The sequence below is a fragment of the Mustela nigripes genome, chromosome 7 (assembly GCF_022355385.1).
Source record: "Mustela nigripes isolate SB6536 chromosome 7, MUSNIG.SB6536, whole genome shotgun sequence".
Lineage (NCBI taxonomy): Eukaryota > Metazoa > Chordata > Mammalia > Carnivora > Mustelidae > Mustela > Mustela nigripes.
This window is the reverse complement of record NC_081563.1, coordinates 117431986-117448795: the sequence shown is the minus strand read 5'-3', so window position 1 is coordinate 117448795 and position 16810 is coordinate 117431986. Positions and strand designations below refer to the sequence as shown.

The 16810-nt window shown below is 49.3% G+C and overlaps 1 protein-coding gene across 2 annotated transcripts in view; it reads left to right on the top strand.

Annotated features, from left to right (window-relative positions):
* Window positions 1–11971, top strand: part of LOC132021867 (ubiquinol-cytochrome-c reductase complex assembly factor 1) — a 97810-nt gene extending 85839 nt beyond the window's left edge. Inside the window, exons 8-10 of one of the 2 annotated variants that reach the window (XM_059406868.1) lie at window positions 1042–1119; window positions 7448–7561; window positions 10492–11971. In XM_059406868.1, coding sequence (XP_059262851.1) covers window positions 1042–1119; window positions 7448–7561; window positions 10492–10626 — 327 coding nt within the window. In that variant the 3' untranslated portion in view covers window positions 10627–11971. The remainder of the gene's footprint in view (window positions 1–1041; window positions 1120–7447; window positions 7562–10491) is intronic. The other variant, XM_059406870.1, reaches the window with a different exon arrangement.
* Window positions 11972–16810: the final 4839 nt, after the last annotated feature.

Below are 16810 nucleotides of genomic sequence, written 5' to 3'. Positions count from 1 at the left end.
GGAGTCCATGGTCTCCCTGGAATTATATTTCAAAACAATCTATTAAGATTAACAGTCTTACTGGGGACCTGGGTGGCTCAGTGGGTTAAAGCCTCTGCCTTCGGCTCAGGTCATGATCCCAGGGTCCTGGGATCGAGCCCCACATCGGGCTCTCTGCTCAACAGGGAGTCTGCTTTCTTCTCTCTCTTTGCCTGTCTCTCTGTGATCTCTGTCAAATAAATAAATAAAATCTTAAAAAAAAAAAAAGATTAACAGTCTTACTACTTTAGCCCGGCTTATTCTCTCCTCTTCTTCATAGCCTCGGTGGCTCTCCATTCTCCTCAGCATCTCACTTAGGGTCCTGCTTCTCTGCCTCCTCTTCACATCTCCTAACAACTTCCTTCTGTCTTTCACCGCCACAAGCTTCTTTGAGTAACCCTTAGATGTTTCCTAACCTGGTCCCAGCATACCTTTCCAGTGTTCCTGCCCATTCACCTTCCCTGGCACTCCCCAAACATGTCCTTTCCTGCCTCTGTACCTTGGCACACCTTGCTCTCTTGGTCTAGAATGTCCTCTCTCCTCCAAGGTCCACCTAAGTGTTACTTCCTGGAGAACTCTTCTCCTGCTCCCAGAGCAGAGATCATTTGTACTAAATTCATTTATTGCTCACCACTTTTGGGATAGAATCTGAGGCAACATATTACAGTTTAATTATTTTTTACATGTTTGTTTTTCCATACTAGACTGTGTGCTCCTTCAGCTAAGAAACCATGTCTTACACTTTGTGTTCTATAGGGTCTAGCACAAAGCCTGACATGTACTTGGGGCTCAGCTCATTAGACTGAGTTACTGCTTTGTGTAATCTGGGATCAAAACCTGAACGAAGCTGTCAAATTGGGGAGAGTCCTGGCAGATCAGGGAAATGGAACTAGCAGTTTGACCTGTTAAGGGCCTTCTCTCTTTGTTTTTTTACTAAGAGTCTGTGGTATTTAGAGGCAAAAATAAGTTTTGTTTTTCTCCCCCTTTTTTCATACTTTTGTTTTTGTCATTTTGTTTCTGTAGGTTAATTCTTATATCCTGAAGAAGAACATGATCCTTATGACAAATAATTTCTATGCAGCAATCTTGGGATATGATGAGGTAAGAGCATTTGTCAAGCCTTAAGCAGAACATTGGCTTTCCCCAACAAAGACCTTTTTTTTTTTTTTTTTTTTTAAATTTAAATTTTCATTAGTGAACACCCAGTGTAGTATTGGTTTCTGGAGTAGAATTCAGGGATTCATCACTTACATAGGAAGACTTTTGATGAGAAACTCTGAGGGAACCTTCAGAGGACATTGTCACTACCCTACCATTATGGCTTAGAATTTATTTCCTCATCTTCATTGACTTGGCAATAGGAATGACTATGCCCAGCAGTTTGCCTAGTGCTTGGGAAAGAGGGCACAATAGAATATGGTCAGATCATTCAACTACTAGTATTTATTGAGTCCTTGTGCGGTGCTAGATGTAGGAACAAAGGCAAATCAGTCACTGTTTCAGCCTCTAGAGATAGGAAGACAGCATGGGCTGCCAGACAAATCATATACTTTTGTGGTTTTCATTATAAAAGCAGTACATACGCATTTCAAAAACTCATAAAACTGCACATAAGTGGTTGAAGTAAATAGAAGGCCCCTTTCCTGTCCTGCCCAATTCCCTGTCCCAGAGGAAAACTTCGTTAATAGTTTATTGGGTGTCCTTCCAGACGTTATGTTTGCAGACACAGGCACCTACGCATTTTCTTTCCACAATGGAAGTTACACTGCATACATTATTTTTTCATTGTACAATATACATAACATCAAATTCCACCTTTTTTTTTTTAAGACTTTATTTATTCATTTGACAGAGAGAGATCACAAGTAGGCAGAGAGGCAGGCAGAGAGAAAGGGGGACGCAGGCTCCCTGCTGAGCAGAGCCTGATGTGGGGCTCGATCCCAGGACCCTGGGATCATGACCTGAGCCGAAAGCAGAGACTTGAACCCACTGAGCCACCCTGGCGCCCCTCAAATACCACTTTTAAGTGCATATTTTAGTGGTCTTTAGTCCATTCACATTGTCGAGCGACTGTCCCCACCACCCACCTCCAGAACTTCTTCCATCTTCCCAAACTGAAGCTCTGGTACCCATTAAACCCTTACTCTTCCCTCAGCCTCTTCCTAGTCCCTGGTAACCAGCACCTTCTCCTTTCTGCCTCTGTGAATTTGAATACTCTGAGTATCCCTTGTAAGTAGAATCATATGGGTTTTATTCTTTTGTGACTGGCTTACTTCACTTAGCATAATGTCCTCAGGGTTCACCCATGTGGTAGTATCCAGTCTCATCTTTCTCCCCCACTATTATTATGGAAATTTCAAACACATCAAAAAGGTAAAAGCATGGTGTAATGAACACCGGTATGCACACTACCAGGGTTCCTCATACTTCATCTTTTTAATAAAACGTGTGCTTTTCTGCTCATTTCGTGGTGACCTCCAGATTTAATGCAAGCACCACCCCTTCTGCAAAGCAGGCCTAGAACTTTCCCAGACTCAGCTCCTTCCACCTGCTCCGGACTCCACCGTACTCACTACGCTCGTGTTAACTGTCACCCTGGCTGGGTGGGGACTCCTGGGTGGTGGCACTGTCTACTATGTCGGCATTTCTCTTGCCTGGCCTGTGGTGAGTGAGGAATGAGGAAGGGAGGAATGGCATAAAGGATGAAAGTAGGGAGCTGCAGTTCAGGCTGGAGGAAGTGTTACTAGTGTGAAGATCATAATAATTAAAGCCAGGAGATAAGCTTACAAAAATAGGACTAGTTAAAATTGAGGTTTCCTGATTCTCGGCCCACCACATATTTGTAGAAAACAGCAAGATTTATGGGAGAGCAGTTTAGCAATTGCGTACACACACGTCATCGATTTAATATGAGCTTGGTGAGCATGGGACAGGAGTTGAGAAACACTGCTTCCATCTACACATTAATTGTTAAATTAGATACATTCTGACTTCAGAAACCTTATAGTGTATAGAAAAATGAGGCTTAAGGGGCACCTGGGCGGCTCAGTGGGTTGAACCTCTGCCTTCAGCTCAGGTCATGATCTCAGGGTCCTGGGATCAAGCCCCGAGTTGGGCTCTCTGCTCTGTGGGGAGCCTGCTTCCCCCTCTCTCTCTGCCTGCCTCTCTGCCTACTTGTGACCTCTCTCTCTGTCAAATAAATAAAATCTAAAAAAAAGGGGAGGGCGCTTAGAATTGAAGAAATAGAATTCTCTATTAGCTGGCATTTGGTTGAGGACTTCACTACAGCTGGCTCAGCTGACTGCTTTCCCCAGTCTTAATAATGTTCTGAATTGTGTGTCTTTTCTGTCCCTCCCATCCCAGTCCAACCTGGTGGGGCCATCTTATAAACACGCCTGATGGCAAGAGTCACGTGGGGAGCTGTTCGAATCTGATTCTTGAGCACCTCTCTGAAGATTCCAGGTCAATAGGAGTGGGGCCTGGTGTTTAGCAAGCACCTTTCTTGACTCTTTAGAGTGGGAAGGTTTGGAAAATACACTAATTACCTGGGACAGTTTTTTAGAAATACCACTTGTTTGGGCCCTGTCTCCCCAAAGTTCTGTGTTAACTGCCGTAGGTGGGCATCTGTTGTAAAAGTTCCTCAGGTAATTCTAATGCACGTGCAGATCACGTAGGTAAAATTCAGATTCTGACTCAGCAAGTCTGGGGTGAGGCCTGAGATTCTGCATGGCGAACAAGCTGCAGGTGACTTGGTGACTCCATTCTGCAGACCGCACTGGGAGTCATGAGTTCTAGAGCTGTGCTGTCCAAGACTAGCCACGGGTGGCTCTTTTCTGTTGTTGTCAGCACGGGGCTTGAACTCACGATCCTGAGATCAAGACCTGAGCTGAGATCAAGAGTGAGAAGCTTGGGTCGCCTGGGTGGCTCAGTGGGTTAAAGCCTCTGCCTTCAGCTCAGGTCATGATCCCAGGGTCCTGGGATCGAGCCCCACATTGGGCTCTCTGCTCAGCAGGGAGCCTGCTTCCCTTCCTCTCTCTCTCCCTTCCTCTCTTTCTGACTGCTCTCTGCCTACTTGGGATCTCTGTCTGTCAAATAAATAAATAAATATCTTAAAAAAAAAAAAAAAGTGAGAAGCTTAACCGACTGAGCCACCCAGATGCCCCACATGTGGCTATTTTGGTTTCAAGTCCTTATATACAATTGAAAACTGGTTACATTTCGGGTGCTCAATAGCTTTATGTGGCTGGTGGCTGCTGTGCTGGACTGTGTGGCTGTTGAGCATTTCTGTCATCCCAGAAAGTTCACTTGGACAGTGCCATTCTGCAGCCCCCTTTTCCTAGAATGCTGCTTGGGTTTTGCCCTTACCCTGGCCACTTTGGGAACCTTCCTATGTTCTACTACATTAAGTCCCAAATTCCTCCATGGAATTTCCAGGCCTCCTTTCAAATGTCCCCATTGTGATATGTCCTATCCACTGTTATCTCCCCTTGCTTTTGAGTGTGTAACCTTCTTTTCCAAGTGAGGCCATTTGCCCCACTGCCCCACAGATGTGCTGTGCCTGCTGGAAGCCCTCCTGGGCAAGGAGGTTTGGAGCGCAGCGCCAAGTCCATCAGCTTTGGGCCTGGCACCTTGTAGGCATTCTCTCTTTGTAAATGTTCAGTGAACCAGTGTAGTCTCTCTTGCTTAAAATGTAGCTCTCCAGATATTCTCCACTTTTAAAGGCCCTTTTCTCCTAGTGCCTTCCCTGACCTCTCTAGATCTGTGTTTGTTTACTCTGAATTTCAGCCTCATCCACCCATCCACCCATCCATCCATTGAACAGGTATAAAGTGCCTACCATAGGGGATGCGCTGTCGTAGCAGCTAAGACAGAAGAATGAGGAGCGAGCTGTGTCCAGTCTACCTTGGGAGTCTCCCTCTAGCGATGGTCAGTTGTTCACTCTCTAGGACTTGATCCTGTGCTGGTGGGCACTAGCTTGTTTCTTCAACTAGCTGCCTGTGACCTGAGACTGTTTTGCTGTGATTCTATGTTCTCAGCGTCATGCTAAGCACGTAATGGTGTCACAAATCAGTCTCCTCTGAACCAAACCTGAACCATACTGGGACCCTCAAGGCACAGGCTTCCTCCCAATTACTTTAGACGTAGGTGTCTTAATCTCTGGAGGGATGGGGTTTTTTGTGTGTCGTGAGGGAAAATAGGCAGACCCCCTAGTAGATTACGGAAACATTGCTATGCAAACTAATATTTGGCCTCTAAGCACCCTTTTTCCTTTCCTGATTTCTCTCTCACAGACCAGTCTCCCATTTGTTTTCACTAACTTACTAGCAGTTTGGTGGAAAGAAGGCTGAAGTTGGGCTCGTTGATATATTCAGCCACTTTTTATTGCACCCACCACTGCAAGCCGGGTACTGTGTCCTAAATAGAGCTGGTCAGGCACCGTCCCTTGACCTCACCAGTGCATTCTGGTCCTGAGTCTACTGCCAATTAGCTAGATAACCTCTAAGCCTCTGTGTACTTATCTTCCAAATGGGGATAATAATAATCTATTCTTCTGGCAAATGTAGTCATTAGGGGCCAGGTGTGTGAAGAAACTGACAGCCTGGAATAGTCAGGTCTTATCACTGTTCATCTGAGCCCTGAGTCATCCTTTTCTTTCCGACTGATGGTGGACTTTCCCCTTCCCAGCCATCTCCCCCCTTGCCCGGGGTGCCTGCTTGCAGCAGGCCGTGGCTCCCAAGGCTTTCGCTGTCCTGCGCTCTGTGTTCATTCTCTAGGTCCTCGTGACACCCGCTCCCACTGCTGGTCCTTCCCGTGCAGCACACGTGGGTCACTGCCAGCAGCTCCACTTGTGCCCAGGGCACTTCAGACACAGGCAGGCTGTTGTGTTAGCAAATAGCTTGGAGAACGGTGATGTGCCTGAGCTTGTTCGTGGGCCCTGTCCCCATCTGCCAGAAGAAGCTGGTTTTCCTGACTCAGCCATTGTGCCAGCACAGCCTCTTAAGCCGGGAAATCAAAAGGATGTTTAGCAGGGGGCATTTGGACCAGGTTGGCTGTTTTTCCACCAAACTGTCAGCACCCCACCCTGGACTTGGCCCTTTGTGGCAGCAGGCCTGGAGTCAGACCTCATATGCCACCGTGTCCCAGAAGCCAGTGAACAACATCACACTGAAGGCGTGATCTGGGGTCTTCAAAGCCTGTGTCGCACAACAGCGCTGTGGGCTGGGTCTTACTGTGCTTGTTTGGCTCATGAGGAACTGAGGCTCAGGAAGGGCTGGTGGCTTTCCAAGGGCCACACAGCTGTCAAGTGACAGAGCTGCCGTCTGAACCTAGGTGGTCTGATCCCTAGATCTCACTGTTGGTTCAGCTGTAGCCACAGCGGCCTGCCAAAGCAAGCTCCTGATTCTTGTATCTGACATGCTACACGTAACAGAATGCCTGTACATGATCTCACTTTTATAATGCAAAGATGCTGTATGTAGAGCAAGCACTTCGGTCTCTGTTTCATAGATGATTAGTGAATTGTCCGCCACCCCTGAGCATGGTAGTGGCCGAGCCAGGACTTGACCAGCCTTCTGATTTATAAGTCGGGGCTTTGTCTGGTTCCACATTAGCATGGCACCCGGACAGAGCAGCTTCTTGGGGCCTTTCCCTTCAGTCACCCTCCCAAACCCTCCCCTTCCCTTAGAGGTCCAAACTAGAAAATGGCCCTAGTCCATGGCCCAGGTGCTGATTAGTCTCTGTGATACTTGATATCTGTTCCTTCTTAGCAGAGTCCTCCTCCGTGCTGCAAAGGACAATATCAGACATACACACATGCTCACGGGCTCTGAGCATTCCCTCTGGTCTGTGGCAGTCCTGCTAAACAGCCTGTTCCTCCACTTGAGGCAGGGCCTCAATCCAGAGATGGGTGACAGTGAGGCCAAGGTGCCTGGTTTACTCTGCCTGAGAGCCAGCTGCCTTGCAGATATGTGCCTTTGGACTAGGAAAAAGGTGCAGTCTATGCCCACCTCCTTTTCTGGGGGAAAAAATATCCACCCACAATACTCTGTGCCCATTCCTTACAGAGAGCAGTAGGAACACTGTATCACCATTTCTCTTCTTGGCCTCACAGGTATTGCTGGGTCATGTACGGTGTGGGAGAGTGTTGGGAGCTGTGGCCTGGGAGGGCGGCCAGACATGCGTTAATCTTAGCCAGACACTCGGCCCCTCTGGCTTCCATGTCCTTCCTCTGCATAAAATGAATGAGTTGGACCAGATGCTGAAGACCCTTCCAGCTCTACCACGTAGCTGCCCTGTTTTCTCTCTTGTAGTGTCTGTAGGGTCTTTGCAGTCCGATTCTGTGGTTGCTGGTGTGCTCACACTATCCCCACCTTTTGTAGGTCTGGCTCTGCCAGACTCCCTGGAAGACAAGTTATACTCTCTTTTCCAGGGGATTCTTTCAGATGACCATGGGCTGGCTGCTGCACTCTGGAGGACCTTCTTCAACCAGAAATGTGAAGACCCCCGGCAGCTTGAATTGTTGGTGGAGTATGTGAGGAAACAGGTGAGCAGGCCTACCCCTCCCCTCCAGAGGCTCACAGAAAGCAGGTCTTTCTGAGGTGTGGAGATGCTGGACTTTCAGAGGATTGTGAGAGGTCAAGTTCCCAGAGGCCAGCCTGAGGGAATTCTGACCACATCCTGTCAGCAGCAGTGCTCGTGAAGAACACCTTCTGTGTGTCTGTCCAGCCGTGAGCTAGGCTGGGAGAGGGAATGGGGTAGAAGCAGCAGCTCTGAGGAGTCTGCTCTCACAAACTTAGGCATTCATTCACTACCTGTTTTTTGATTTGCCTGTTACGTGCCCAGTGCTGTGCAAGACCCCGGACACACACAGTCTCGTAGGATATGGGAATGGGGTACAGTGTAGTTGCCTACTGTAGCCCCCTCCCTCCCCACTTTGAAGCTCCAAGGTTCATGTTTCCTGCTCCTGATCTCTAGCAGGACTGGGCTCCAGGCGGCATTCCACGGGCGTCCTTCGAGACTGTCCCCGCCAAGTGCTAGCCACAATCAAGTAGGGTCCTCCTGCTTCATTCGCCAGCCCCTCGTCCGCCAGGGCTCCCTGACACCAGAGCTTCTAAGAGAACTCCAGAGTGGGGACTGCTTAACTACATCATTTTCCTTGAAACCATGGCTACTTCCCTCCTTGATCTCTCTGTCCCCCTGATCCTGTACTGATGGGAAACCCATACTTGATAGATGAGTGAGCTGAGTGGCAGAGAAGAGGAACATAGAGGCTCTTCCAGGGTCTCCCAGTGAGTCAGCCCGCACAGCTGGCCTACAACCCCAAGCCGGTGATTCATGTAGCCACTAGAGGCCTTAGCTGCTCCAGACGGCTCATCAGCTCAGGCTGTCCCATGAGTCACACCTTTGCTTCATGGGCCTGGCCCTGGAGCTGAAGGGGCCTCACCCCACAGTTATTTTCTTACTCACCTGTGTCCACGGCCTTTAAGCTTTCAACAGCCAGGAAATGGAAGGCCAGGCCCTAGCTCTCAGGGAGAAGACAGGGCCAGCAGGAACAGCTTGCTGATTGCTGGAAAAACCACACAGTAGGGCTCCTCAAACCCAGAGAATAGAGAACCCCAGAAGCCAGGACTTTTGTTTGATCATTCTTCAGATCTGCCAGAGCTGGGAGAAAGCACTGTGGCCAGAGGACTCCACCCACAGAGAGCTCTTAAGACTCACACTGTTGACTGGCCTCACCGTCAGACACAAGTAGCAGTTGGCAAAGCAAATGCAAAAGCAAAGCAAATGGTTTTTTAAGAGACTGGCTTAACTTTTCATCTGCCATGGTGGGCTTGTGCCAGGGGCCACAGCAAGAGCACAGCTGGGACTTCTCCGAGAGCCCCAAAAGAAGGGACTGTACACCAATCTCTTAGGAGTCCCCATATTGTCCAGTGAGAGGCAGGCAATAGGGAAACAGTGATGGGGCTCTCTGAGGAAAGCAGGGAGCTTTGATGGGGACCTGGTCCTGTCAGCAGAACTTATGAATATGTGCTGTGCCGGGGACTCTGTTGAGAAAGCAGAGATACATAGGACCCAGACCTGCCCTCGAGCCAGCTCATGGTTTGGTGAGGAGAACAGTCAGGCACAAGGCTGATAACCCTGGCGTCAGTCAGTCTGTGAGGTGATACAGGTAGGAACAAAATATTGTGAAAGGCCAAAGAAAGGCAAGACTATGAGTGAGCGGATCAGGAAAGATCAGGAAGCTGGGCCCTCGGCAGACTAGTCCTGTACCGCCATGATCCTGGTTGGTCTGGTGGGTAGCCCAAGGGCCAGTCAGAGGTTACGTAGGGATTTTCAACACAGAAGATGGGCAGAGAGGTGGCGTGAGGCACAGAAATGGAGTTGTCGGAAAGAGAATGTATTTTAGGCAAGGTCTTGGGTCCGTTGCTCTCCTTGTACTGGAAGACGGCAGGACATGTGGAAACCTCAACCTGAGGTGTATGTGAGAGACGGGTTGAGTTCAAGGGTCAGCAGCCTGAAGGTGACAGAACAGGAATGAAGGAATTCTTGAAAGAGGGAGAAGATCCAAGGAACTAGGATGAGGCCTCCGACTCCTGCCGCTTTCCTCCCAAATGCCTTCGCACCCCACAGTGGAGCTTCATCTTTGTGAATCCAGTGCCTATTCCTGATGTGACCCAGCCCTCCCCTTGATTTGGCCTGTCCACTAGAAAGCCTTTCTCATTCTGCTGTTCTTACTAGCAGCAGCCCAGGGAATCCTCCCCGAGACTTGGCCACTCATTAGATCACCTGCCTCTTGCTGAACCGCCCAGCCACACCTTCCCTGCAGCTGCTCTCCGTTCCCCATTGCAGGAAGCCACCCCGCCCCCCCAGCCAGCCTAGTGGGTGAAGCTGGACCCACTGGTCTGCATGGAAGCCCGCTAATTGTGGGGTCAGAGCTCACTAGAGGACAGAAGAGGCATACATATTTAAAATAAAAAGTTCCAGTGACTACAGTGTACATGTACTGTATCGTTTAATCTCCTCATGAGTCCTGTGGGGTGCACGTTACTGTCCCCTCTCTCAGGGAAACTTAAAGCTCAGAGAAGGGAATTGGCTCACCGTAACACCACCACCCTGAATGGACAGATAAAACTCACATACACATCCCAAGAACATGTCTCCCCGGCTATAGCCACCCTAGAAAGTTCTTGCAGTCCACAGAGTTGGGGCTCGTGTGTCTCTCTGTTCAGGGGCATGACAGGGAGTTCCCTAAAGCCTTCTCCATGAGCTGCTCCAGTAACTCATTTCTTCCAACCCACTGTAATGAGATAGCCTGGACGATCAGAGACCTGCTGTCCTGGGAGCTGGGATGGTTGGACCCAATCCCCCAGAGCCCCTCCCCGTCCTCACCATTCGAAAGCTGTTTCCTTAATGCCGTCTTACGTCTCTCCTGCCCTTGTCCCTGTCCTCTGTTTCCCGCTCCCTCTGTTGCAGATGCAGTACTTGGACTCCATGAATGGGGAGGATCTGCTGCTGACAGGGGAGGTGAGCTGGCGCCCTCTTGTGGAGAAGAATCCTCAGAGCATCCTGAGGCCTCATTCCCCGAGTTATAACGACGAGGGTCTCTGATGGGCTGATGTCTCTGCACAGCTGGCCAGCTGGCTTTGAGGAACTGCCAGGAGAGAGGTGCTTGTTTGGCTCAGAACCCTGCAGAAAGTGGCCTGAACTGACCTGTGAACAGCATCTGTCAAATACCTGGCCCCATTTGCATTGATTTTCCTCTTAGTATGCCCAGGAGTCTGACCTGGTGGGGTACAATGCCGGGAAAACCCTTAGCTCTTCTGAGGTATCCTCCCCCTCAGGAGAAGCCTGGAGCGAGAGCTCCCCAGCACACTCTCCTCTGGTCCCCTCCAGTAACGATGTGATTGACAGCTTTCCCCAAAGGCCGCAGAGGGATGGGGATAGGTTAGCAAGGGGACACTTCCACCAAGAGCCCACCGTGGCCAAGAGGCAGTTTGGCGTGCTGCTGAGTCAAGACGGGTAACCATGCTCTGTCCTCCGGCTTTGAGCCATGGGGTTGAGTTGGCCATTAAAAGAAAAACTTATCTCTGCCATGGCTCTTCTTTATTCCCGGGTTTTTAGAGACTTACCTGAGATGGCAGTTGCCATAAGCTGAGGACCGCCCCCCAGCTCAGTTAGAGACAGGCAGGCGACAGGGTCTGCTGCTGCTTTTGTCTCCAGTTCATGGAGGTGTCCCTGTTCTGGCCAAGCCATAGCCTTGCCAGGCTCCATCGTCTGGGACCCAGAAGCCCTGGGGCTTGTCACATCCTGCGCTATTTGGAAAGAAGCCCCAAGAGCACTTCCCCACTGAATGAGGGGGAGGAACATGCTTGTCTTTCCTCTCTTGACTCCCTTTATGTGAGATACCGAGGAGAAGAAGAGATGCTTTCTGGCTTCTTCGACCCAACCCAGGGCCCAGCCCCATGCCCAGCTTTCTAGCCCCATCCCAGCTTCTGGAGCGTGTGCTGCAGAGCCAGCTTAGTCTGTGCACCTGGGGGTCAGTCCCCTCCTTCCCAAGCGTGGGTCAGCTCTTGGGGGACTTAATCTTTGAATTAAAGACAGGGGGCGGGGAACCATAATGCCCCTCCTTCCCCCATCAAACTTCCTTCATTTAACTTGCTATAAAATGAGTCATATAAAGAAATTCTATATGGGTGAGGTATATCCCACTTCTGTGAAAACATTACAAATCAGACCGCCTTCTCTGAGTTTATTTAAGATGCTTTTGTTGCGAGCGGAGTTCTAGAGTGAAGCCCCCTCTGTGTGTGTGAGATAGTAACACCTTGTAACTCATTACAGCTGGGCACTATTTACATAAACCAGAGTTGAGCCAGGCAGGAATTTGCTGATTAATTTATTTTTAATGGAGTGAAGTATACCATGCACCAAAATAAACTTTACTGTGTGTACCTAACTGCTCCTGGAATGGATGGAAAAATTAATGGAACAGATTTTGGCTCCCAGCTCCACACATTAATTCATATATAAAAGTTATTTGAGCCTTAACCCATTTGCTGCCCAGGGCAGCTCCCCAGCCACAGATCCCAGCCCATAGCACAGTTCAGCTACTGGGCTTGCTGGAGAATCACGGAACTGCAGATTGAGAAGAAGCTTTAGAGGTCACGGAGTCCAGCCCGGGTCCAGAACTTGACTCTCCTTCTCAACATCCCAGTTGGCCTCTGTCCACAAAGGCCGTTTATGAATATGTCTGCCTGCAGAGCCGGGTCGTGTCTCTGTAAGCCAAGTACTCGTCAGACAGCACAGCTGGTAACACGGACCTGTGTTTGAAAGAACCGAATTGGAGCTCTCAGGTCGGGGATGTCCCAAAGCCCTCACTTCCAGACTGTTGGCGTCTTTCACCCACTACACACCTCCTTTCCCCTTCAAGATACAATCCAGGCTCCTGGAGGCTGCCAGGCTCATCTTAATTTGACCTGTTCTTGTGTTCTGAGTCTCGAATTCTTTTCTTCTCTAACCAAACTGGACCACTTGGGGTTACCTGAAGTGATCACCCTGTCTGTTTCCTCTACCTGGAGTCCTTGCCTGCCTATCTGACTAGAGAAACCCCCTGTGTGCGCTCAGGCCTACCTCCCCCACCCAGCCTGGTCCGCCCCAGAGGCGAACGGCGGCTGACCTCCCCACCCTCCTTCCTGCGCTGTGAGCTCCTTCAGAGCGGGCACTGTGTTTGGGTCAGTCACCTTTGTGCCCCAGGAGCGCCTGGCTCACAATGGGCATCAGTATAGGCTTGGACAAATGAAAGAAGGAATGCATGATTAGATCATCCGTCAATGATCAGTACAAGCCCCACGAAAAAGTCCCTTTCTGGATCATTCTCTGACCTGCAGTTCAGCTTATTTTAACAATTCAGTACAAAGTACCTCCACTGGCCTTTGCATAGGCACGAAAGCTAAATGTTCATTCTGTAGCTACATGTTTTTCTTTCTCTCCCTCTTTTAAGTAATCTCCACACCAATGTGGGGCTCAAACTCGAAACCTGCAGACCAAAAGTCTCATGCTCCACTGACAGGGCCAGCAAGGCGTCCCTGTAGCTCTACATGTTTCTGCTGAAAATTGTTAGTACACAAAACAAGTGAAGGACATTTTTTGCCCTCAGGGAGATTGCTCTTTAGAAATAAATTTGTCATTTATTTTTACTTTCAGAAAGGATCACAGCAAATCAAAAGACACAGTTATAGTAAAACTACAACATGATTAGGACAAAGTTTAAAAGATAAGATGCAAGTATTGAGAGGTGGGAAAGGGAAATAATCATGTCAGAAAACCTGTACCGCTAAATAACCAATTTTCATGGGATTTTTTGGGTAATTTATAAAGTAGTTTCAAGATATTATCTCAGTGGTCCTGTAAAATAGGTATCCTCATCATTCTTAACCCCTGTGAGGGGACCAAGGCTCAGGTATCCAGCTTCAGGAAGAAGGGGCCCAGTGTGCCCCAGTCCCCATCTTCCAACCGCAGGGCCCTTGCTCTCTCCCCATCCCACACTGCCCCCCACAGGTCAGCAAGGAAATCTGCAACCGAGTATAATCAAAGGCAGAAATGGGAGAAAGTTCTAAGCGTTCTCATTGTCACATAAAGGAAAGTATACTTATTCACCAGAAGAAATGTTTCAGAGAAGAATGTATTATAGGGATGTTAAATGAGAAACACCAAACACTGCAGTGAATAATATCTCTAAGATTTCAGTTTTGCCTGTAAGTTTGAGAACCATAAACGATTACTGTTTCTTACATCAAGCTGAGATTAAAGCCAAGGCCCCAGTTCAGCCAGTATTTTTTGCATTTCTGTTCTGTGTCAGACACTGCTTGGTATTTTTACTTGTTTTCTGTTTTAATCTTCAGTGACAAATCTGTGTGGTGTTACTAAGCTCCTCCTTCATTGAGGGAAATTACATGAAGCTGGGGCGGGGGCGGGGGTGGGGGGTAGGGGGTGCAGAACTCCCAAGTCCAGTGCGCTTAGTTTCAGAGAAGGAGTGCTGGATGGAGAAAAGGACCATGTGCTACACAGTTAAAAAGTGAAAGAACGCCTTCAGTGATACTCCAGCTACATGGGCTTGTGTGGACACGTTCTTGTACTAACAGGAAAAATCAGAACAAGGGGGTTAGACCTCAGAAGAGTCTCGAAGGGAGTCGGGACAGAGAGGATGGGCAAAGTTTAGGTGGGTGGAAAGAAAAACAGGAAATGGGGAGCTGCCTGGGGGACGGCACAGAATAGGAAGCTTCTTCAGACTCAAGTGGACCAGCTGAGTGGTTTGTTAAGGGCAGAAAAGGTTGCAGGAGAGCTGGGTGGGGCCACGAGTAGGGGGAAAGCTGGGTAACTCTGCAGCTGGCAGGCATTCTGGGTAAGGACAGAGACCTGCTGGGGGTGAAGATGTACAGCCGTGTGCAAGGTAGATCGGCTCAGTCAGGAACCAGCCATCTAGGCTTGAGGGGCTGGGGGGTGATTGTAGGAACTCAGAGGGAAGTTCAACCCCAGAGACATTGCAGAGAAGTCCTGGGGACTTTGATACCTCCCTGCACATACAGCCTGTAGAAAGCCATCTGGAGCTCTCCTGGGAACCAGGAGATGGCAATGTCAGGCAGAAGACGGAAGCTAAAAAAAAAAAAAAAAAAAAAAAAAAAGCCCTGTACTGTGTGTTTTTTCCAAGTGCCACATTATGCTATGGGACAGACAGGGCGGGGATTATTGCACCCATCACGCAATAGGGGAACAGGTCCACTGAGAAGAAGCCCCAAACTGGTACAAAGTGGCCCTGTAGCAAAGCTGACCAGTCTCCTGTCTTGAACCCTACTGCATTGCTTTTGGTGTGTGTTGGTTGTATCTGTATGGGAGCCAGTCTGGCGGAAGGTGCCCCAGGGAGGGCAAGAGAGGAGCTGGATGTCGGGGTGATTAGGGTGGAGGGGCTAAGGATTTTGGCTTTGTTTTTCATGTAGAAGGGGCACTTGAAGTCATGAAAATGGATGAGCTCCCAGAGGTGAAATGGCCAGGGACTAGGATGGGTGTGGGAGAAAGCATCCCAGGGTAGGTGGTGTGGGGACAGGAGGGTAGGGTGGGTGGGGAGAAGCAGGAAGAGCAGGAACCAGCACAGGAAATAGAGGCTGGAGTAGAAGTCAAGGGAGAGGAAGCTTCCAGAAGGAGGACGTTCTTAATGCTGCATGCTGCAGAGTCGGGGCCAGGGAGTAAGTAACTGAGGCTCGGGCTTTAGAACAAGACTTTTTGAGAGAATGCAGAGATTGCAAAGGGTTGAGAAGGCACAGTATGGCAGTGGCTGTGCTATCTTGGTAGGTGCCTAGCTGAAAAGAAATGGAGAAAAATTGGGCAGGAGTTAGGAGAGTAGGGTAAGAACTACACTTTTTTTGCAGCATGGAAGAAGGCTGAAGATGTGCATGGGGGTGAGGAGGAGCCTGACCAAATGTAAAGCACTCAGTGGAGTAGGAGACCCCCGTAAATGTTAGGGATCATTAGATCCCTTTGGAAGTGGGAGCCTGGCCTTGAGAACAAGGGCCTGGCTTTGGAGGGAGGGAGGGAACTTTTTCCTATGACCAGAGATTGGGGCCAGATGGTGACAAGGGATTTCTGAGGTGAGGGCTGGGGGGGAAAGACCAGTCCATGTTGGTCTCGATGCCCAGGGAACCTAGAATTATCGGCCATTGAGGTGAAGGGGAGAGGAAGGCGGGGTGGGGGGAGCGGGCAGGTCTGTGGGCAGAGAACAAGACAGTCCCAAAACGTTTGAACTCTTCCTTGGGAGCAATCCTCCCCTACTTACTCTGGCTCTGCCCTCTTACAGCCATCCCACAGCAACCCACTATGCCTTGCCCACCCCCACCACTGGGTTTGGGCTTAGGGAGGAGTAAGCCAAGCCCCTGGCCATGATCCTGTGCCCATTCACCCCTGCCCCTGTGTTAACCAGCCATCACAAATCATCTGTGGCTTCCAGAAGACTTCCCTTGAGCCATGCCGGTGAACCTATTCACTACTAAGGGGAGAGAAAGTCCTAGAGATCCTGACTGGAGAATTCCCAGGAAGGGAGTCTTCAAGTACTGACCAGTAATATCAAAAAGTGATGGGGGGAAAAAGGTGATGGAATATATGAGTGCTGGAAGAGACTTGGAGACCTCCAGCCCAGCCTTCTTAACATCACACGTGGGAGGCTGTGATCCTGAGAGGCTCACTCCAGGTTTCACAGTTGTGAACTAGAGCCACAGGCCTGTGCTGGCTTGTTTCTTCCCTAAATTTATCTCTCCCTGTTGACAGAAATGGCTCCTTCACCTCCCAGTCACCATCTGAGAAAAAGCCTGCCGCAGGGCTGTACCCTCGTTGGGGATGGGGAGGTGGAGACATGGTTCCTCTAAGGTTCTAGAATGGGTCATGAGCTATAAACCTCAAAGCACTTGGTTTATACCTTGGCTTAACCTGTGACTTATAATTATTTATGAGTCTTCCTTCCCCACTAAACTGTGAGTTCCTCCAGGGCAGAGACCAAGTCTTACTCATCTTTGGGACCACAGTGCTGGCCTAAAAGAGGCATTAAATACATGTTGGATGAACTGGATGGACAGAGGGAGAGGAGGGGTTGGGGTAGGATGGGGAGGGTGAGGAAGCTGGACCAGTAATGTTGGGGGCTTAAGAGATCATTAGATAATATCTCCTCCCAAGTTCAAAATGAACTGAGAAATAAGACATAAGAGACAGACAGACATGAAAACTGGTTTTTTACCAATATTTCTGACAAATC